General features: G+C 42.8%; 2 protein-coding genes across 3 annotated transcripts in view; one reads left to right on the top strand and one right to left on the bottom strand.

Annotated features, from left to right (window-relative positions):
- rnf13 (ring finger protein 13) overlaps positions 1-11078 on the top strand; it is a 40431-nt gene extending 29353 nt beyond the window's left edge. Inside the window, exons 7-10 of the mRNA XM_041935747.1 lie at positions 575-680; positions 1237-1330; positions 9069-9149; positions 9646-11078. Coding sequence (XP_041791681.1) covers positions 575-680; positions 1237-1330; positions 9069-9149; positions 9646-10016 — 652 coding nt within the window. The 3' untranslated portion in view covers positions 10017-11078. The remainder of the gene's footprint in view (positions 1-574; positions 681-1236; positions 1331-9068; positions 9150-9645) is intronic.
- Positions 11079-12255: 1177 nt separating this feature from the next.
- LOC121605702 (profilin-2-like) lies at positions 12256-20697 on the bottom strand. Of its 2 annotated transcripts, none has more exons than XM_041935739.1 (3): positions 20387-20697; positions 17108-17300; positions 12256-14175 (listed from the first exon to the last, which is right to left on the bottom strand). In XM_041935739.1, the coding sequence occupies exons 1-3, from the start codon at positions 20513-20515 to the stop codon at positions 14078-14080; spliced, it is 420 nt and encodes a 139-aa protein (XP_041791673.1). In that variant the 5' UTR covers positions 20516-20697; the 3' UTR covers positions 12256-14077. The 2 variants fall into 2 exon arrangements, with proteins under 2 accessions (XP_041791673.1, XP_041791674.1); XM_041935740.1 differs by lacking the exon at positions 12256-14175 and adding an exon at positions 14199-14588 and having other exon boundaries at positions 20387-20672.
- Between the last annotated feature and the right edge of the window lie 2799 nt (positions 20698-23496).

Here is a 23496-nt window from a genome sequence, read left to right as displayed (position 1 = left end):
TTGTTTTTTTTCTCACTCAAAACCGTGTGGCCATTCTTTGCTTCCAAGTTCTACCGTATGAGCTGAATCTAATAGGGCTGTAGAATAGTAAAGCCTGCAGTGTGCACTGTAATATATCAAGGCAGAGGATTTATCTTGTGATGTGTTGTCACTGCTGCTGAGGTGGTAATGAAATGTCTCAGCCTGTCAGTGGTGCCCAGAGAGAATCACATCATTACAATACTATTTCTCCATTTTTAAATCAGCTGGTGTGTGTGGTGCTTGTCAGATACCATCCACGTGCATGGGGGTTATTCCCAAGCCTTTTGCAGAGGAATGAACACCAAACATGGTATTGGCAGAGTTTGTCAGGGTGGACCAAATTGGTGATTACATGTTTGACTGCTGCAGAGGGAGCTCTGTGAAAAGAAGTGTGTGAAATGCTATCATGTTTTTCTTAAGGGAACAACACTGAAATCTCTACAAGGTTGCACCCAAACAATGAGCTATAACAAACAGCTGCTGTAGTGCAGCCTCTGTTTGGGTGTTTGCCATACCTGCCATCACCTGCTAATGGCTGTGCTTGTTTTTCCAGGGGACATGTGGTCCTCATGCCAGACTTCAGCCTGCCGCTGGAATACTACCTGATACCCTTCCTCATCATCGTTGGAATCTGCCTCATCCTCATTGTTGTTTTCATGGTAGATTCAATTTAAGGCATCTTAATTTTAACTCAAAGTACAAGGGTTCACCTAACAAACTATTGAGCACATTTAAAGGCATTGTTTTGCTTACATGTAGAAAATGCTTGATATTATTCAAAAAGCTGCTTAATACTGTATTCCACCACTGGTTTAATAGTAGAAAAAGAGGCCAGTTGTCCGGTAAATATTATGTTTCTGGGCAGCTCATTCTCACTGTCAGAGTTATTGATGATGCAGTTTCATATTAAATCTCTATACAGGTAACTTTCCCACCTCATGTTGCCTCTTAGTCCAGTCAAACAAGATGAAATCTGTCTGATTGAGGAAGCTTTAGTATTATATTTCAGTGCTACAATTGGCTCTTTTGGTACCAGACTTCAGCATCTGGCATCCAATTTGGGCTCATAACAATAATGTAACAGTGTTGCTGGGGTGACAGAAATCACACTTACAGTTTTTTGGACTCAGTACCTGGACAAGAAAAGTGTGCGTGTGTGTTTTGTGTACTGATTTTAAAGGATTTTTACATGTTTCTTTTTTCCGCGGTTCCCAGATCACCAAGTTTGTCCAGGATCGACACCGTGCTCGGAGGAGCCGCCTGCGTAAGGACCAGCTGAAGAAGCTTCCCATCCACAAGTACAAGAAAGGTATGGAGGCAAACTCGAACATCGTGATTACCTGTGACTGTAGCATTTACATCTTAAAGTCATTTACAGTATCTACTCTACGGGGAATAAACATCATGCATTTGACTGTAAATGTAGAGCCTGTTTGTTTAGTAATTCAGACGATATACAGAAAGTGCAACAGGTGCCGCTCTCTGTGTACACTGTGTACTGAGAAACAAAACTAGTAAAATATTTACCTCATTTTTGTGCTGACTTGAACTTATCTCCTCCGCTTCACCAGTATTGTTAAGCCTCCCTGAAGCAACAGGTGGAAAATCATCTGTCAGCTTTATCCTGACTCTGACCTTTGACCTCAGAGTTTGCAGAGACGCTATTTGCTCCCCTAGCTCGCTGCTCTCCCCTCACATGATCTGGCCCAGGAGAGAGATGTCATCGATGCATTACGACACATCATTCCTCCCTGGAGCTCTGCACCTTGGAGCTAATCGGATTAATATGGACTTGATTTTTCCACAAAGCTCTCAGTGGCAGATTAAAACTCCTCTCTGTTGAGACTGGACACATGACTGATGCTCTGGAATGTGGTCTCAGTCATGCCAAAGGCCTGACAAGGGTTGAAAGTTAAGCGTATTTTGGGTTTTTTTAATCTCATATGTGTTGAGCAGATGTACAGTATGTGCAGCTTGTTTGCAGTTTGCAGTTTCAGAGTTCTACCTCTGGCTACCCCCCCTCGTCTCGGTGCAAGGGTCACACAGGCTATAGCATTGTTTTGCCTTGCAAATCCTCTTTGTGCTATGGCCAAGTACGTTTTGTCTGTGTATTCAGATGTTTTTCATGCCGGCTGTGTTTCCTCGGGCAGCTGTTTTTTACAGACTGGAAAGCCCCTGACTACAATCAGCTGTGCAGGGGAACACCAGGGAGCTTTGTAGATTATGAGTGCTGCATAATAAGTAGCCCCCTTGCAAAGCTGCTAATTGAGGGGGTTATGAGTCGAGCTGCTCCTCCCCGCCTGGCAGTAGCAGATGCACATGCAGCACACCAGCTCGAGGAAGCGTGTGTTGCTCACATAGCTGTTTTAGTCACGTCAGGCTCTGTGGCTTTTGCGCTGTGGCTGCATGCAGCGCCCACTCTGACTCAGGGTTTCCACCGAGCACCGCTGCAGTCGACCTTGGCCGCTACATGGAGTTCAGATGTCCAGGAAACGGCCTCCTGGGCGGCGTCTGCACTCCTGTCAGCTGAGTCAGAGCATTTGGCGACACAGGAAGGGGACACCAAATCTGTACCTAATCACCTTTTAAGCCTTGCGCTCTGGAGCAATGCGAGCTTGGCAAGGAACCAAGCATGGTTGAGCATGGGAGGGCTGTAGCAGGAGGGCCTGAGGGCAGTGGGACAGGGCTCCCGTTGTCTGATGGGGTTTATTGTTCGCCAAGGTTAACACCAGGTGAACCTAAGACCTCTAAAAACAAGAATACTTTCTTAGAACTTTTTTTTAAATCAATGCTAGTGTCATAGAAATGAGTTCAACAACTAGTAATGGCTGATGTGCTGGTTTGCAATAAACAACCATTCACTTGCTGGCAGGTATTAGCCATGCACAAGACACGGTGATTGCTTGTCTTCCATATCTTTGTGCATTTGTACGAGAAGGTCACCTACAGTCATTTAAAAGGTAAGTGTAAAGTCTGTCTGCAGGTCTCGAGGAGTATTACTGCACATGTGAAAAAAGTCTTGCAAGGAAGCTGCACGAGGTCTGATAAATTAATTGGGTCTGAAGATGACTACAAGTTTGAAAATGAAAAAAAAAACAAATAGGGGGTGTGGATTGAGCCCAAGCTCAAGTTCAAGCTTATCTCTGCTTGAGTCTAGAGGCTCGAGGCTACGTCAGCCACCACTAGCACAACACTGCCAAATCTCGACCGAACTGCCAACACTCGAGATGTAGTGCAGCTAATGTAGATGGCAACGTGTCATCAGTGGAGAACTCTTTCAAGATAGTTTGGCAAAAAAACCTGCCCTCTTCTGTGAAACATGGACTGTTGTGGCCTTGTGGAAGCTAAAAGAAAGACCAGCTCACTGTGCGTCTGCATCTACAGAAACAGTGACGAGCCAGGATCACAAAGCTACTGTTACAGTGGCTCATCAGACCCCCAGCGCTCATTGTTTACAGCATGCTGATAGTATTTTTTTTTCCCCATGAGCCCCATGAGGAATTTTTAGCTGGAGCATTTCTGTGAGACAGCTCGAGTTCCTGTGACGCTTGAGACTCGCTGCTGTTCCAATTCCCATTCTGAGGTTTTTGGGCAGTGTGCCCAAACTTGGGCTTCAGAGTGCTGCCTGGTGTGTGTGTGTGTGTGTGTGTGTGTGTGTGTGTATAGAACAGAGCGGGAAGGATGCCTAATGGTGCCTTTGGCCTCTGCTGCAACAGATAATGCTGAGCTCGGACTCCTTTGAGCAGATGCAGCCACAGTGAACGGGAAAACTATGATGTTAGTGTTGCTTTTAAAGCTGCGATCTGTAACTTTGCACATGTTCAAAGATCACAGAAAAGATCACAGAGCGCGCAGTGTGGCATTTGTGGAGCTGTGCCACCAACCGCTCTGTTTATTTGTTTCTTTCGAGACTTCTTGGATATGCAGTCAAGAGTGCAGGTAGTCTGCCACAAAGACTTTTAGAATTCAATCAACATGTGGATGCAGCACGTAGCACGTTGAAGCCATTATGCAAATGTGTGAAGCTGCAGTTTCTACAGTGGCCACTAGAGGCTGCCTCCAAGAACTGTACTGAACTTCTCTCTTGAAACAAAAGGCGATAGATTTAGATCAGTGGTCTCGATAGCTTATTTCTTATGTTTATCTACACTGTTCCTTACTGTCCTACCTCAGCTGCACCCAGACTCTGCAGTCTGCCCAAATCTAAGTTTTCTGGCTGCAGTAACAACCACAGTGGCAGCAGTCAGCGACCAAAATCCAGGCATCACATGTTCTTAGTATCAGTAACCAAATAAGTGTGTTCTAGACCCTACCTGTGGGTTCTCATCAGTCTGTGGCTCTTGATTATGATATATGATATTTTACTGCATCAGTGTGAATCAGAGTCCAGGAGAGTTTATAAACGCAACATGGTGTGAAGTCTTTTCTGGTTAAGTGAGGTCATTTGGGTAAGATGTTAACCAGCTGACCAGCTGCAGCCTCTGCTGCTGCTGTGCTGGCAGGATGCCTTTCTGCTGATGAGCGTATCTGCCCACATTCTCTGGCAGAGGAGCTGAGACTGGCAAAATCAGACATCTATCTATCAACTCTGCTTTGTTAGACACGCTCCTAATGAGTTGTTTTTTCACAGATTTCCTGCTGCTGCTGCTGCTGTTGTCGAGCACGTATTTCATTTAGACCTTTTAATATTCGCGTGTGAAATTTTATTATGACAGTTCCGATATAGATTTGGGGCAGAGGTGGCGATGGCAGCCATCGGAGAGTGTCAGACTTGTATGTTTGGAAACGGGAGTGCATAGGCTGAAATGAATAGCCGCTAACACAAAGGGCGTCTGTATGGATGGTGCACAATGCCTTAATGAAAAGCACGGTACCCGTGTAATTGACGCACAATACCAGTCTGAACAGCAGGATCTGTGTCAATGTACAGGATTATGTAATAGCAGCTGCCACGGCTGTCAGCGTGCAGCCCCGCTCTGCCATTAACTTGACTTACGCACTGGTTTTATTGCAGAGCCTTGCGTCATCCCCACTTAGGCTGTACGCCTGACGTTTGACAGCGAGTTTTGGCCCTCGGGGTGGCGAGATTTGGCAGCGACCGGCGTCTAGCAGACACTGCGGCCAATAACTGAACACAAACAGGCACAAACTGGGTAAGGAAACGAGGGGGGATTATTTCCGACCCTTCGTTCAGACTTCGAGAGGCTGGGCTCTCCTTCTGACCCCTGACCTCCAGTCTGATCCCTCCCTGCTTGTGATGAGTCACTCCACCCCTCCCCTCAGCTTCCCGCTTCCAAACCATAGGCGGGGAGCTGAGCACACACACACACACACTGAGCAGAGCAGCTGCAGCGTCTGAGCCGTCGGTGTGTGAGGCATGTTGATGTCAGTACAGAGGAGCTCTCTCTGTCTCTTAGTTCACTGGCCTCGCTGCCAGTTGCCCTTGTCTGGTCGGCTCAAGCAACGTCGAACTGTGCAAAAGCTTTTTTTTTCCCCCCAGTTTTTTCTGTCACCCTCTCTCTCACATGGCCGCTCTCGTTCTGCTACGCACATTCACTGCCTATCTGAAGTTCAGTAGGACAGCGTGGTTCCTCTGAGACCGAGGAATGCTGGCAGGCTGGCTGATTAATGAAAAAAAGAGGGGAGAAGAGCTGCACTGGCTCGCAAGTCCTTTTTAAGATGTGCTACTGGCCCTAAAACGTGAATGTAAGGGATTCCCTGCATCAGAGTAGTCTGCACACACTAAAACATGAACTAGATTTTTGTTTGGCCCTGAAAAGTACTTTTTAATCACCCACGTTCAACTCTCTCTCAACTCAAATATATAAGAGCTGCAACCGTTAATCGATTACTTGTCGGCTATTAATTTCATCACCAAGTATTTTGATCATTGATAAATTGGGTTGTGTAATAAAATAAAAAGTCAAAGGTCTTTTCTTGCGGCTTTTTAAACGTTAATATTTTCTAGTTTCTTCACTCCTCTATGACATTACGTGAATATGTTCGGGTTGTGGATGTAACAGAGGATGTCATCTCGGGGACATCTCTTTGGGAAACACTGAATGACTTTTTGTAGATGAAACTACTAATTGATTAAAAAATATATATATGTGTGTGTGTGTGTGTGTGTGTGTGTATATATATATGCATATGCATATATATGTGTATGTGTATATATGTGTGTGTGTGTGTGTGTATATATATATATATATAACTGACAATGAATTTGACAATGAAAATAATCATTAGTTGTAGCCTTACAATATATAAAGACCCAGAAAGGTGAAGACACTTTTGTTTTTTTTATCAAACTTTTTTCTCATATTTCTTGCTGCTGCTGTGGTTTTATGTGTTTGATATTTGGTCCAAAAATCTGTCACTATTTGATTATTATTGTAATCAGCCAGCTGACAGTTGTAAGTATCTTTATTTTCTTTATTAGCACGCGCTGTTCTTGACACATGCGCTGTAGCTGTGAAACTCGTGACAGTGAGCCTCAGCTCCCTTGTGCAGGTCACAATAATGACATTACCGAGGCCGATCTCTGGTAGCGGCGTGTAGAAACGAGGAGTGGGCAAACGTCCACAGCGGGCTCTTTGATCAGCAGGAGCGGTGTAATGGGGCCGAGGGATGGCCGGAGCAGAGTGTGAATCATGTTCTGCTGCAGAACGCTGGACGCTGGACAGACACCTGCGCTCGTTTGAGCCATTTTTCTTGCTTTTCAGTCAACTGGGCACTCTCGCTACAGTACAGCGTCCACATCTTTTGAATTGCTTTGCAAAAAACAAAATCCACGTATTTATCTTCATGATGCTGGTTTTCTAGGATTGATTACTAGTGTCACAGTACAGACTAAATAATGTGATGCAGCAATACAATACAGCCTACATGTACAGATTACATGAAATACCAATGTTGTTTAATTAAATGTTTTTATATATATATATATATGACATGTTTACACTCACCAAAGTGAGGTAAGAGAAAGTTAAAGGATAAATCAGGCTTATCACAACGTAGATCCTCACGTCGTTCATGTTAATATCCATCTAATTTTTAATGTGATAAAGAAATTCACTGTGATAATCGCAATATTCCGACTCGTAATGACGTCATATCGTTACACACAGCAACAAGCACGGAAGCGAAAGTAACACTGCTGCTAGCTCCACGGTGGAGGAGTTACGCTGCCTTCAAAAGGAACTTGTGAGCGCGTCGTGGTTACGACATGGGGAAGTCAAGTACATGATATGCTTGGCGTTCAAGTTGTGTGAACGTCGCTGCTAGGCAACGGCAAGCTGTACTCCGTATTTTGTAATATCATTATCGCAGAAATCCTGTGAACTATCATGATATTATTTTAGGGCCACGTACGAATTACATGTGAAAATAACTGAACACAAACCTCACCCGAGCCCAAAGCTTTTCACGGCAAAATGAACCCGTGGAGCTGCAAGTTCGTGAAGTCAAAGTTGAGCTATGGCGATCAGTAAGCTGTGATGGCGCCTTACAACACAGTATGGGGGATGACTTCTTGCTAACTTTTGGTTTGTTTTGTCTGGCTGCTTGTGTTTCTTGCCCCTTTATTAACTATTTGTGTTGTAATGCCTTTGTCAGATCTCACCAGTTAATTTGCTGAGTGTAGCGTTATTACCTTAACGAATGGCGGCCCAGATTACAACAGTGAGACCCAAGTCGTAAAAAAAAAAAACAACCCCAGAATGACCCTTTAAGGTGTTGCAAAGCCGTCTGTTTTGACACATTTGAAACGATACTCAGGCCCGTTCACGTCACCTCCTCAGAGCAGTCTTTGAGTTCAGAAAGCCACTGAACCTTTCCTCTCTGCCTCACTCAGAATAGCTCAGCTAGTGCCACAGTTGAGCATTTCCTGAGCGTACGCTGGATCCATGCCTGCACAAACCTTCCCTCTCCCTCGCCCCGACTCTCCAGAACCGGCCTGGAAGAGTGGGAAAGACGGGGAAAAGATGGAGGCTGCTCTGGACTAATGTTTAAAAAAAAAAAGAAAAGAAAACAACACAGGTGTTGGGTAGAAGGAAAAAAAGAGAGGGTGATAGTGAGGGAGATGATTAGCAGAGGGGGGAAAGCAGATGTGAAGAGGAAGAGGCAGCAGAGTTGAAAACATCGCCTTGAGTCGAAGTTGCTGACGCTCAGAGAGAAGAGGAAGAGAAAGAGGAGGAGGTGGAGGAGGGGGGCTCCGGCCGATGTGACTCCCCATCCTTATACGGTCACATGCGGCCCTGGCACGGACACAGAGAGCCCAGTTGGGGAAAACATGCTCATTTAGAGCTTACATAAACACACCGGCCCACAGCCCTGCTCCCTCCCTCCTCCCTCCCTCCAGCCCGGGCAGGGAAGAGGAAGGGAAGGAAAAGGAGAATAACGCTGTGGAATCCGAAAGGGAGTGCGTTGATAAATTCCTGAGCTTTTAGTGCACAGAGAGACTTTGCACCTCCTCTAAAGTCGAGCAGTGATCCTCCCTGCAGGCTGAGGATTGGATGGCTGGCTGCTGGGACATATTTGGCACAAATGACACAAGGAATTCAGGGAAATTTAAGGCAGCTGGAGCACTCATAATAACCTGCATACATACTCACACCCCACCCGTGTCACCTCACCTCCACCCACACAGCATAATGTGATCAAATGGAGGATGAGCCATGCAGTTATTGAAAAATAATTATTAGCCCTGCATTCGTGCATTATTTGTCATATGTGCACAGGTCACAGTGGATTATCACACTTATACAATGGCCACTTGATGCAAATCAAAATAAGCACTAAGTGGAAACACTGGGTTGTATTATACGTATCAGTGTTGGAATAAACGTTGCTTTACTGCTCAGAATTGATCAGTTGGCTTCCAGTCGTGACTACAGATTTATCGCTAGTCAGAGGCGTACAGGTATTTGAAAACAATGCACTTCCACTGGCCAATCAGATGATCAGCATTCAAAAAAGCACATTCTTACTAATGCGTTCAGTTAAAGCAGTCAGAAGATGGACATGTGTTGTGTTTTTTGACCCAGGGGACAACTACGACGTGTGCGCCATCTGCCTGGACGAATATGAAGAAGGTGACAAACTCCGAGTCCTGCCATGTTCTCACGGTGAGTCCGAACACTCCTTCACGCCACGTGAGCCGTGAACCTCACGACACTCAACCTAGTGTTGACACAGGCCAGCTGATGAACTTGTGCTGTATTCTTTATATATGGAAATTTTAAATGTTCCAATAAGTAGATGGTGGAAATTTCCAATATTACCCTGTTCTTATACCTTAACTGTGTGGTAGAAGCACATCTAGAGCTCTCAGGGCCAATAATGAATTTTGTCAATGACCTACACGCTGCTTTAAGGATAAGACTGACAATATGCTATGTCTTTGTTATTGTCAACAAATCCTCTGAAAAGACCAAAACCAGGTTTTTGACATCAGTGGAGCTCTGTGGCACTGTGTCAGGCTTTGGCCACACAGGTAGTGTTTGTTAGTGGGATCAATTCATTGTTGGTTCAGGTCTTTTCATGGGATTTGTTGACAGTAAGAAAATCTTTCAGGATCAGAATGATTAACTTTTCCACTGCTGGTGCCTTTGTTGTCCTCAGCCTACCACAGTAAGTGTGTGGACCCCTGGCTCACCAAAACTAAGAAGACGTGTCCGGTGTGCAAACAGAAAGTGGTCCCCTCGCAAGGTGACTCTGACTCCGATTCAGAGGAGGGCGACAGCGGCCCCGACGAGAATGAAGAGGTGTCTGAGAGCACCCCGCTGCTGCGCTCCCTGGCCTCCACCAGCGCCCACTCCTTCGGCACCATGTCGGGAGCGTCGCGCTCGGAGCAAGACCAGGAGTCCTCCGAGTACGAGGACGACGAGCTGGACAGCAGCGACAGCGAGGAAGAGGTCACCGTGGAGACCGTGGTGGTGCAGATGCAGCAGCCCTGCTCTGAAGGCCACGAGCACGACCTGCCCCGAGCTTGACTGATAGGTGGCTGACCTGATTGGTCGCTAAAAACCCCGCCCTCCCCAGCCTCACTGCTGCAGAGACTTTTGTTGGGGGTCACGAAACAGCGTCATCATCCAAATTCTTCTTTCACCGCTTACAAGACATTGTAATGTATCCTCCTACAAGTTCTGCAAGTTTTATTTTTAACATGATTATGGATTAAGTTCTGATTTCCAGGTGTGTGACAGGAAGTCAGTGAGCATATCTTAGGGGCTAGTGACACTGATGTACAGTAGACTGTTATACTGTACTCAATTTGGTCCGAGAGATGATACAGAGATGGGTGGAGAAGTCCTGAGGTCCCTAAAAACACAAGATCACGCTTGACACAAAGTTCAGTAAAAGTACTGTGTATATAACAAGTATAGATCACAATAAGTGACATCTTTACCTTTGATTATCTCCTGTCCTACATGTTTCAGTGATGGGGAACTTTCATTATTGTACATACATGTTCATGCTACACTGACACACCTTGAACCGCTATGCAGCATACTTTTTGTAAAATTAAACTAACATTCAGCAAGTATAGAAACAATTAAAGCAAATATGGTTTTGCCAATTTATTTCTATCCTGACATTTGAAGGAGCCTAGGTGCTCCTGTCTGTGTTTTGTGCCACAGTTTGTCTGTTACAATCAGTCACACTAAGAGAAACTGAAGCCAAACCAGTTCGAGAAACTCATTCGAAACCTAGAATGTTCTTCTCCGTGTGACGTCACATTTTGTGGCTTACGCTCGTTGAAAGTGTGGAGAGACGTCCACGCTGCCTGTGGTAAACTTCTTTTGGCTGCTCCAGACCTATCACTCAATTTAACACAAGCAGTTATTTGTTGATAGGCCTTGTAATACACGTTCAACTTAACCTTATGTCGTTTTAATACGGTTTATAGTAAATACGCTTACATTTTTTCATTACATTGCCTGATTTTTGTTCATGAAACCTGTTGCCTTTTTCAGTTCATATATTTTGTCTTGTGTTTTTTCCTGCTCATGTATGTACTCGATCTGAATTCACTTCAATAAAATGAAAATTACACTTGACAAAGAAGCTTTTCATGGACAATCATTTACTTGGTTTTCATGACACTGACATGATGTAATATAGCCAGAAATTTGACATTTGCCCTATTTACACCATACCTAGTTTTTCATATCACATGGTTTTGTTGTTTGTACATCCTGAGGACTGCAGAATTTTGTTGTAACCCATATTACTGCAGACGTTTATCTAGGGTTTCAACAAGCAAACCAAACATCAGCTCCAGTGAACTTGTCCAGTGTAATGACCTGATACCTGATAGAGATCAGCCTGTTTAAGTCTGGCACAGCTCATTAGTAAGTGGAAATTAAAGGACCTCTACACACAGCAAATACCACTAATTTCTCATGAGTGTAATTTTACCTCTATAGACAAGATGAGGGTTTTCCGGGGTGGCCTAGGGGTTTAAAGCGCTGTCCATGACCCTCCCTGCTCAGTGTCTTTGGTCGCAGAATTGTAAATGCTCAAAAATCACTGCCTTTTCTTTGCTTTAACAACTTCTCACCCATGTTGTCTTCAAAGTTGAGTTTCAAATCTCATTCTACTGATAATCAAAAGCTTCAGAGAAGCTACTAACGGACCTTAGGGTGAGGTTGTTTTTGTTAACTGCTGTTCCCAAGGTCAGGAATGAACTTTGAAACTCGGCGGCCTTATATCAAACTCTAAACAAAGGACACCGCAAGTGAACAACTGTGTAGATAGCTGTGAATGGAGCCGCAACCAACTAGTCTACTTCAATGACGTAAATCAGCTCAAACAATGAAACTGAAGAAACAGGAGTTTGGGAATGATAGTTTTGTCCTGGGGCCTGTCTCATGAAGCAGGATTACTGAATGGGTTTTACTCTGCCAAGTTATGCAAACACGTTGGTTATCTGCGAGATTCCAGTCCAATAACTGATGCAATCTTAAATTTCTGATATTTTGTCTAATCCCACCTCATGAAAAGACCTGCCGTTTACCTTCTGAACAAAGTAAGGCAAACCATGCCCTGTTTTCAGTCTTTGTGCTTAGCTTACTGGCTGCTGCTCCATGTTTTAACATTCAGGCATGAGTGATATCCAATCTACTCAGCTGACTTTGGCATGAGAGCATATTTTCCAAAATGCTGAACTAGTCCTTACAAGAGGCAACATTGTGTGGAAAAACAAGAAAAGGACAGCAAACATTTATCTGGTTGGAATAAATTTATTTGATCTGTCTGTAAACAAGGTGATAAATCAATTTATGGCATTTCTTGGTTTTATGCATATGAAATCAGATGCATTAAAGAGACTGTATCCCAGATGTAAGAAAAAAAGTGGTGAGGAAAAGGAAATGAACATAAGTCAACAGGACTTGAAACGGGTTTTTTATGAGTACACATATCCCACAAGGCCTAAACAGTGGAGCTGAAGCTAAAAGAAAAAAAGTGCCAATGAAATGACTTAGTGGACAGTGGGTAAAATCCATCTTAGAACAGCAACAGATCTCTCTATATTATGGCACAGGATACACAGGTTCTGCAGTTAAGTTTCGACAAGACAACCATAAGTGTTTTTGTTCCAACCAATCCCATCTCCCATTGAGTGTCATTTCTACTTTTGAAAGGTTTTTTTTTTCCTCAGTTGGACGTTACAGTTAGCAGTACTGAGCGTGGACAGACCGTGTGATACCCCAGAGCTCAGCTGACTATAGAGTAGAAGGCAATTTATTCCACAGTTTTGTAGTTGTCAACACAGCATGGGTTTGTACAAAGCAGTTGTTTTGTTTTCTAAACAACGAAAAAAAAATTCAGATACTCCCACCCTTACCTCCCCTGTAGCGTCTTAATTTTTAACCATAGTAAGCATTACTGTGTGGTTAGACTTTCCATCATCAGAAAAAAGTTAGCAGTCATCCTTCACATGATTTAGAGCAATAGTATAAACACCCGAGCTTCGACTACACTTGGTCCTATAAAAAGAAAAAAAATTCAAACTTCAGATGGTTATATGCTGGGATTTCTACTGTCCAAAAATGGCAGCCTTTGAAAAACAAAAAGAAAAAATATATATATATTACAGGAGGTGGCAAACAAAAACAGTATTAAGTGCCTGAGCCATTGTTACTGTGGAATGTCCGTGGGTTTTCGTGTAGTCGGGGAGGTTGTGATGACGGGAGGAGAGGCTACCAGCACCTGGCCGACACCAGCGCTCGCAACTCAGGCTCATGATGATTAACTGAGCCAATCCAAGCACCGCCCCCCAACACACACACACGCTACCCCCTCTTAATAAAATGTAGTCAGGACAGAAGAGTGAATCTGAAAGGAGAGGAGTTAGGGACTGGTTGGATGGCGTGTTCAATGAAGATGCAAGTCTCCTGTGAGGTTTGTATTGTTGCCTGCTTTGAGCAAACAGGATGGGGAAATGGGGGGAACTGAAAATTTTGGCAGGGGGGAGTGTGGAGGGGGGTAGTGGTGGATGTGAGAGGGGAAACGACAACGGACCGAGATATGCACACAGTCTGTCCTCCCGGACACGATGGGGGAAATAGAAGAGGAAGACATGATGAGCTTGGTTAGCGCTCAAGTGCTCCAAAGGCATCGGCTGCTCAGGGAGGGAGTGTGTATGATCAGGTTTGGGGGCGGATTTAGTAATGGGCACCATGACAGAGAGAAAACAAAGAAATATCTACTTCAAATTGACGCTATAGCCTTCATTGTCCAGGTGTTTGGCCAGAGTTTTTTTTGCTGGTCTTGGTTAAGTACAGATTTGTCATGACATCCTGTTAGCAACATGCTCATCTTTGCTATGGATCAACTTATAGTGCTTAAGGGGGTAAGAGTACACAGCCCAAGTGTGTTGAGGGAAGAGGACGGGTTAGGGGAAGATGACAACAAACATGGGATAACAAATGGGGAGGCGGGAAGGCAGAAAAAGAAAAACAAAGTAACTACCAACTAGGACTGGAAGCAGTGTGAAATGCAACAGGGTGGTAAGGGTGAGCTGCTAGGTGGCTGGGTACAGGCTGCTTTAGTATCCAGACTTCCTCAGGTAATCAGCCATCTGAAATGCTTTCTTGTTGAGCTGCCCTCCATGGACACCTTCCTTCCCCATGACAAAAACCAATGCTGGAGTACACAAAGGAAAAAAACAACAAAATAAATGAACAGACATGGTGATAACAGGGCTGGAAAATAACTTGTTTATTGCCACCTTGCTAAATGTGGGGCTACATTGTTGAGGACAGAGCCTGGACCCTGCACTTCTTTAAAATGCTCCTGGGATTTTGTTTAATGGACTGTTCAGGCGGGAAACATGGGCTTGACAGTAATTCGCTTTTTTTTTGCCTGTATTTTTTAAGTTTTGTGTTTTTTGTTTTCCTTTTCGCTTGTTTTTTTTTTTCTCTCCCTCCACTACATCACATAAGCTAGGTCGAAACTAAACTAAAACCCTGAATCCCTCAAGTATTTTGCCATCGAGTATGCCTTCTTATTCAATCCGCCTCCATGGACCCCTTCTTTGCCCATTACCAAGACCAAGACTGAAAGAAAAGAGACAGAGAAGGGACATTTAGAGAAGGTGCGGAGATCACACAAGTGAAAAGAGAAGAGCACAGAGCTCAAAGCAGCAGGCAGACAAGGACAGCTAAAGAGGAGGACAATGGCACAGAAAAAAGCATAGCCACGCTTTGGTCTGAAGGCTGTACCGAGCCCAAACATTCATTTTCTTATCAGTGCTGCTGGTGGTGAAACAACAAGACATCACACATTACAATTAGGAAGACAGAGTGTGAGTACAGCGCGAGAATAGACATAAAGGATGCATGCAAAGCTGTTTGCCAGTCTGTACACTTGTGATGACTAAGTAACCAGGCAGAGGCTCACAGCTGTAGCTCATATGTTGACTCTACTTTAGTATTTACTGACATCCACTAAGATTGAAAGCAAAATTTGATATTTCACCAGCTATTGATAAAAGGAAAATTTCCTTCATCCACATGGCCAGGCCTCAGAGTAAGGATTAATATTGGAGGTCAAGTGAGGTTTTTACACTAGAGCTGGGCAATTAATTCATTTAACGTGCTAGTTAAAGACAACATTTCTCAAATTCTGAACAGTCTTAGCTTAAAAGAAATATGAACGCTGCAAACACTATGATCAAGTCTACATCACATGAGTGAAAATCTTGTCTGAAAGCACAAGTCACAGTGACCACAATATAATCACCATATATCTCTGCTGATGTATTTGGTCTGACAAATCTCAAACTGCTGCCAATCAGCTTCTTTCCCCATTCTAGATGACAAGCAACCAGGTACTGTTTGGATGTGGTATTCCTTCAAGTGGCTGGTGGTGAAGAGAAATGTGAACTAGTTTGTTCATCTCCCTGTCTGCACCCCTGAGTTTACTGCACTCCACTTGAAGAGCCTAGTCTTTAATGTTTCATCTGTAATCAATAAACACCATGCCAGCAGCAAAGAATAGGAAAGTGAAGCTTCTACTGAATACTAACAACCACAGCTAAGGCAGCGCACATGCAGATACAGGAGCATGCTTGTGGTACCTCTCCTCAATACATGTAAGAGCCCTGAAGTGCCTGAATACACATTTTAACAGGAACACAGTGGAAGCATGTGAGCAGGGAAAACAGATTCATATTTTTGAGGGTCGGGTGTGTTAACCAGGAAGGAGGAAGATGCATGCAGTTCAGGAAGTTTTTCGGAAATCCCGGCTCAAAGAGCGAGCCCAGTGTGTGGAGATAAGAACCAGTTACAGTCTCACCTGCAAGTTTTAGTAGTGTCTGGGGAAAGTGGGGAGGACAGGGTGTCGGGGCCCATACAGGCAACATGAAATTGGCACAACTCTCAGGCAAGTCCATAAAAGGACTTAACTTCAATTTCCTAAAATGGTACCATTTTGTGTGATACAAAGAGAATTTATCATTGCTAATGTAAAGAGCTGTCACCTCTTAACTGTCACATTTAACAGTTTGGACAGCAAGTTTATTTAAAAGCTATTTATTGTAAACATCTGCAGGTATCTAGGGTTTTAATTCTCAGCGAGCTTCACATGATTTATGCATCAAATTAGAATTTTCATATGAACACAGAATAACTGATATTTCACACATTTCATTTAAAATGAATCAAATAGAGATCTGTGTGACCTCTGTGGAGAAATGTTAAAGCTATGCAGAGGATAAATCACATGCCAGATTATTGTTGTCCTGGTTTACAAAACATCCAGCTCGTGGAAGTTACAGCCACATCTTCAATTAGACTGAACATTGCTCTTGGAAGTTTAGGGCAGAACAGCACCCAGAAATGGATTATACTACTTCAATTACACAACACCAATGCCTCAAATTAAGGATAAAATGCAATTACACTCTGAAGGTTTTATCATAGATTTGCTATCATATATAAAAGCTGAAGTGTAATCACTTCAACTGTAATCACTGAAGACATCCGGAAAAAAGGACAAGTTAAATCTTAATAGAACTGGATCAGAAGGGCAAAAAATATCAGGAGCATGGAACCATAAAATCTCTCTAGACAGATATACAAGACTGATAACAAAGGGGAAAGTGCAAGAAACATGTCATTTTTAGGGTTGGGATGTGTTAATCTGCAAGATGACTCGGCTTCCTCAGCAAGGCAAGCAAAATTTAAATCATCAAGTTAAACACCAATTCACCTGTAACGGACAAAACTATTGGCATGGAAGGAAGTCATAACTTAAAGGAACCCCCCCCTAACTTGCCCTTCAGCTCTAAAACAAACCGAGTATTACTTTAAAAATTACATTTAGCTGAGATGCACTCATTCCCTATCATAATTAAATGAAATTCGCTGTTAATATCCTGTGATTCACAGACTGTTAACACCTGTGTGTCATATATTGAGGAAAGGTGCATTCAATATCCATCCCACATGCATGGACAACACATAAGTTATAAATGTGGCTAAACTAATGGCACTATGTCAAAAGCAGGCTACTGTGTCACTGTAGCACCACTAAAAATGTATGCGACTACAACAACGCTGAACATGGGGCTCACCTTTGCCAGCTCTGCCTACAGAAACATTGTATGTTGGCTCTCCTCCTTGGCTCTTTGTCCGGATGTCCATTGTCCAGTCGCTGTCAATGGAGAGGCTGTCTCTGATTACGGAGCACTTTTTATTGCCTAAGGTCAGCCCACTGGTGAAGAATCCCTCTCGGTCCTTTCCTATTAACACGTCGATTTCTTCGGGCTAAGGGAGACCACACAAAATCAAGAAGTCAGATGCATGTACATCTCTGCCAATCTCAAAGCAAAACAGCCATCAATTCAGGAGGAGTCAAGTTTTTTCTGTCTTTTCTCAGAGATGACTGTGGGTGTTTTACTTGCTCACATTGAACATAATTCTCATCTATTGCGCCATAGTGTGGGCGCTGTGAAGCCTTTGAGACTGATTAAGTACCACACAAATAAACAGTTTAATTCCTCTGCCTATCCTCTTAGCACCAAACTTTTGTTTTCTTCTACAAGCAATACCTATTTTGATACAGGACAGCCCCTTTACTTTTTGCATAATTTTTAGAGCAAACAAAATATTTTTAATAAATCAGTTAGGGAAAAAAAGGTAGCAGAAAACATTGTTTAACTACTAAAAAATAAACCACTGTGTAGAAAAAAAAATGGTAAAAAAGATAGATGACCAGTTCCTTTAGTTAATCCCACAATATATTTCTCCTACAAAGCATTAAAAAAACTCACCAACTTTTGAGGTGATATATTGCCTTAACATTTTTTAAATACACCATGCAGTTTCAGTTTTTCAGTGTATTGTGGGATTCAAATTAAAAAATGAGCACTTTGGAGAAGGAATCTGGGGTTTCATTTGTGGTGCAAGTCTACAAACATTTAGGAAATGAGTGGAAAATAGACACCAACAGTGGTGTAGTCACAAACACCAACCTAAATGATAAACTGAACCATTTTTAATTTAAAATGTACACAACCTGACTCTAGCAAAGATGTTTACATCTCATTTCCATAATCACACATCAAATATCACATAAGGGGGATGACTACATATCATTTGCACAGGATATTTGAGCGTGAACCACAGCAAGGGACTGCTTCTGTAACTGGCCTAAGTAGTAAGTACAAGCATGATGAATTTTAATTAAGAAACAGGTCTGCACTGTTCATGATTATGGGCTCTGGTTATCATTCAATATCTGACAACTTCTCTAGTGCATCAGTGTTTAACATCTTAAAGACAGCAAGGCATCTTAATTCATACACAAAAGTAAAACAAAAGAAAAAGATTAGGATTTAACAGAATAAGTCTTGATAATTAAAAAAAAAAATCAAGGCAGAGAGTCTGAACAAGGATCTGTTGTAAAGTTCTTGTTTTATTACTTTCTGCTAAGTTAGTCTGGACAGTAGATGGTACTCAAGTCTTGAGAAAGTGTGTCTAGATGAAAAAAGTGCAAAGTCTGTTTAAAGACACAGCTGACTCCATTACACTGTGACTGGAAAGTCCTGAAACCTCAGAGGCCCACTCCAGCTGACAAACAGTATGCTGAGATCTCAGTTATTCAAGCCTAACTCTACAGCTAATATCCCACTTTTCTGACCACTGCTGCTTACATGTACAAAATGTAATTCATCGCACTGCCGTTACTAAAACATTTTTATCAAACCGAGTATTCTTTGAACCAATCTGCAGAACAAAAGGCGTCGCCCTTCAACTCCAGAAATGCACAGTCATGGCACACACGAAACCCTTCAGAAAAAAAAACGGGAAACTCAAAGGATTTCTACTGCCTCAGTTAACGGTAGCATGCCGGCTAGCTACATGTTGGGGCGAGATTAGCCTATTACATTTGCCGTCTTTCCCCACTGCGAACCCAATTTTGTATTCCTGCATGAAACTTGCACCGCTGTTTCACATATTCTGGGCTAGCTTTCTGTATTCCTTCTGTCGATTTTGTTTAGCAAATGATAATCACCGCGTCCGGGAAAAAACAGACTGGCTAACGCTGATAGTACCTAGGCAAATAGCCCTAGCTTTACATGGACACGAAAAAAAAAAAAAAACACACGATAGTGCAGATTTATACAATTTGCGTCTTCAAGGGATAACGTTACTCTGTCCCGGTGGCCAGGGAGGACACTCCCAAGTAACAGCGGCACACTCGATCATAGTTCACTTGTCTAGAGCATGGGTTATTATTTCATACCCAACAGGTCCGTCAAAATGACGAAACGTTTGTTACATTGTCAAAGTGACTCATTACACACTCACATATACAGAAATATTCAAATTGCTGCCTGATAATTTATTTAACGGACAAAATGGAGGCTCGAGGAAGCGCCCGAAACGATTGCTTAGCTAAGTTAGATTTACGCAAGTTCTGTCATATATTAAGGTCTCCGTGCGGTCACTCGAAAACATAAGAAATATACTGTGCATAAATTGAACCGCTGCTTCAAGTGTAACAAGACGAACCGTCTCGGTTAGCCACCACGAACAAAATGAATAAGAAACTGGGGTGTATCCGCCATCTTGGAAAATAAGGGGCGGCAGCGGCAGTGTGATTCACAGAAGCCCAATAGGAAAAAACGAGAAAGACTAGCAGCACGCCAGCACGTCAAGAACGCATGTGAGCACTGCTAACTTTGCGCTATTAGCGTTAGCTACTAATGATTTTCCAATGGGGATGACCGGCCTGATTTGAGCTAACCGCGAGCTGTAGTTTGCTAATCAACGTTAACGTTATACACTGTTCGGCAGTACTGCTGGCAGACGGTGTTTGTCTGACCAAAGAAATTAATAATCGGTTTGTACACACGACAAGGTCCGGGAGAAAAAAAGTACTGAATTTGGTCCTGATTTGGAACAAAATATCGACATAGGCTATGCTTTGTCCGACTGGCTCGTTTTATCTGACCGGTATCACAAGCAAACACGGCTAGTTGACGCTAGCTAGCTTGCTAAGCTAGCTCTTTTAGCTCGAGTTCGCGGTACCGTTAGGCTTGGCTTGAGTTGACTGTGGCTGCTTTGGCGGTTATATCTGAATGAAAAATAATGTGAATCTTCAGGCCACAGGTTACGTTAAATTTAAAGAGATAAAAATGACAAACACTGGTGGTAGGTAGAGAAGCAACAGTGCATACGTGCCAATGCATCTTGTGTGTGACCACCGGATACCATGTGTACGTTACCACACTGCTCGCCGTATCCTCATTCAACCAAGGCCTGGCTATGCAGACAAACGCACGGGCGTGCACAACATGTCTTCCTCTTGTATAACCCTAGATACTGACAGACAAGATAATACTAACCGTTATGTTGGCAAAGGTACCGCCGACAAACGATGACCAGACGTATTTGGCGTCCGTGTACCCAACAATGGCCGCGTCCTGGCAGCTGCCATCAGCCATCAGGTTGTCCACGTAGCTTTGCCAGGACATGTTTATGAAATTAGTTCTAAGATGAAAAAATACGTAGCGTCAAGTTAAATCACAAACGTCTCTTGAGCGACGAAGAAACTGCGAGGAAGCTGTTTTTATCAGTGGTTTAACGGGCCTCCAGTAAGCAGAACCCCCCGGCTCCGTCACGTCCCGGCTTTCTTCTGGTCTAGGCAACGAAGAGAAGCCGCTGCAATCGGACAGGCGCTTGGGTGTAGTCCTCACTAAATCACTCCGCCTGGGTCGTTGTTCGCCCTGCTCCCTCATTGCATAATATACTGCGCAGCGGATGAATACATCGTGGCAATAAGCAATACAGCCTATTTTTCTCCACCAAATCAAAGATTTGTCGCGACATACCATTCTTGTTATTTTTTGTTAAACCAGTCAAAATGCATATTTTCACAGCTTTAAGTATGCCAGGTAAACACTGGTCATTGTTTCAGGCTACTCGAAATCTCTTAAACTTCATTTTTAAAGCAAATGACTGAATTTATTTAATTATAAGGTATGTAAAATAGTTGTGAAGACACAGTTCACATTAGTTTTTACCTTATAGCGATCACTGAAGCCACATTAGCTACCTCCTTTATTGTTAAGGTGTTTTACAAGATGTTCATGCCGTAATGCTGTTGTATCAACTTCTTGAATTAAGATTGATGTGATATCTACCCCACTTAAATCTGTTTGACAAATGGACACAGTGGACATAATCATCAGTCTTACCCAAATCCATATTATATATGTTTCATTTTCTTCTTTTAAATAGGACTAAATGGTCGGAATATGGGAGCCCCTCTGAGGCTGAAATCCTTAGTATTGTTGGAGAGAGAAGCAAAGCTTACACTTATACTTACACTTAAATATCTTTCAGTGATTAAGCAGCAGGGATCTTGTCTGGTTTACTCACAGTTGTTTTTTTTACTCAACATTTTAGTTTGGGATACATCTTCATAATGTAAAATTCTAGTGTATACTATGCCAAGTGTCACTAAATTGATGAATAATGGGGGCATTTGTGTAAATGAGGATAGGGTCTCATTTGGGAGAAGATTTTTGTGCACATGGTTCGGTTTTTGTGAGCTTATTTAAAAATACAGTACTTTATTTCCATTTTAGTGTAGTTGAGGCATAGGCATGCTTTAATGAGCTAACTTAAAGCAAAAACATACCTGCTGATGAATATTTGTTGTGGGGTCAAAACCTGTGACTTCTCTTTTACAGGACTGCTTCAAAATACCACGCTGCCATGTGCTGTATGTATATGTGTTTGTGTATTCTCCATGGAAACCATTAATAAGGTAACCACATGACTTTTTATGTTCCTGCTGTCCTCTCTCGCATCCTCTCATCAGTGTGTACTAACTGTGAAATTATCAGGGCAAAGGCAAATCAACTGCAGTTAAAGAGTGAATAGAGCGCAATAATTAGGGACTCACTTCTTAGATCTACATGGTTGTCAATGGCATGACATGTGTGAAAGGATCAAAGGCTCACAGAGGGAAAATGTTGGAAAAATACAGGTGAAGTGTTGGAAAAGTGATCTTCAGTCTTTGGGTACAACCAAAAATCTAAAATACTAACAAGAGAAGTGGAGAATAGTATGTACTCAGACAAGTGTTACTATAAATGCAAGTGAAATTGCTGAACTTCACCGAGCTCGTTCAAACTGCACAGACACTGCATACTGTTTTTTTGTTTTGTTTTGTTTTTTCCGTGCACCACATACACAGATTCCTTCATCTAAGTCTTTTTGAAGCCCATGCCATGTGACAGTTTTATCTTTATCTAAAACATCCAATGAATTCTTTCTCTCGCTCCCTCCCTGCGGAAGAATGAGTACAGAAAAAGTTATTAATTGACCAGGGAGAAGGAAGTGAGCGGGTCAGAAACACTTGTCAATCAGCCAGCCACACCCATATCCTATTCTCTGATTGGATGCCGTCAGTTTCCATGGCCACCTCTGTTTTGCACTTCTGCTCTGTCAAAATAGTACCACTCACAGCCAAACCACTCAGGCTGCGCATGAGTCATGGAGATACAGAAAAGAGCCAACTTGTTTGCTTTAGAAAAGGCTTGGTTTTCAACAAGGCCATTACCCTCATGCCTTATCATCACAACAGCTGGATAACACAGAGCTAAACACAGCAAGTAGCAATTCCCCAGTTTTCTTGCAAGCTATCTCAACTTTTTTTTTCTTTTTTGCAGATATGGTGTCCATATTTTCAATGCATGGCAAAAATTTGACCATATGATTTCAAGGTACTGTTAACAGATAAAAACAGAGTGCATACTCTGGCCCTGACGCTTGGCACTGTGGCGTCCTGTCGGCTCAGCATACAGATGCATATACCATGTTCCTGCAACTGATTTACAACTTCAAGTGCATGCTATCTTGATGCTTCTTATCCTTTTCTCCACACTCCTTGCCTCTGCATGCAGACATTTATAATGAAGTATAAAACCTTAAGACTACGAGGACGAAAGCGCAAAGGTTTTTGAAAGACAGCTGTAATACCAGTACTTTTGCACTGAACCTACTGACAGCCAGCATTGTGTGCCTCTATGGCCTGTGACCCCATAAAACAAGGCATTGTTGTGATCCCGTCACAAGTTGCATCATGTGAATATGTCCCCTACATGTTCAAAACCCACATGAGTTACAAAAACGGAAGCATTTGTTTTGTATTTATATATTCACTGTTTTTAGAGGATAAGGTCTATGGCACAGTGGAATATCAGGTTCAGCAGGATTTAGCTACACAGGTAAAACATCTTGGCATACTCTTGGTAGAACAGTTCATTGGTGGTTTGGTCACTTCATGAGAGTTTTTGACAGCAGAAAATCTTGAAATATAGCGTTGGGACAATAGGAGGTCTTTGTCAGTTAGGGTTAGTAGATAGTATGTATGTAGCAGAGTCATTTAGCCTTTTTTGTGTTTTTCTGAAGAGTTCCTCATTTTTCCTTATGGTCATAAAACCCT

This window comes from Chelmon rostratus, chromosome 4 (assembly GCF_017976325.1).
Source record: "Chelmon rostratus isolate fCheRos1 chromosome 4, fCheRos1.pri, whole genome shotgun sequence".
Lineage (NCBI taxonomy): Eukaryota > Metazoa > Chordata > Actinopteri > Chaetodontiformes > Chaetodontidae > Chelmon > Chelmon rostratus.
Note: the sequence above shows the minus strand (reverse complement) of the source record. Positions and strands in the feature narration are given on the sequence as shown.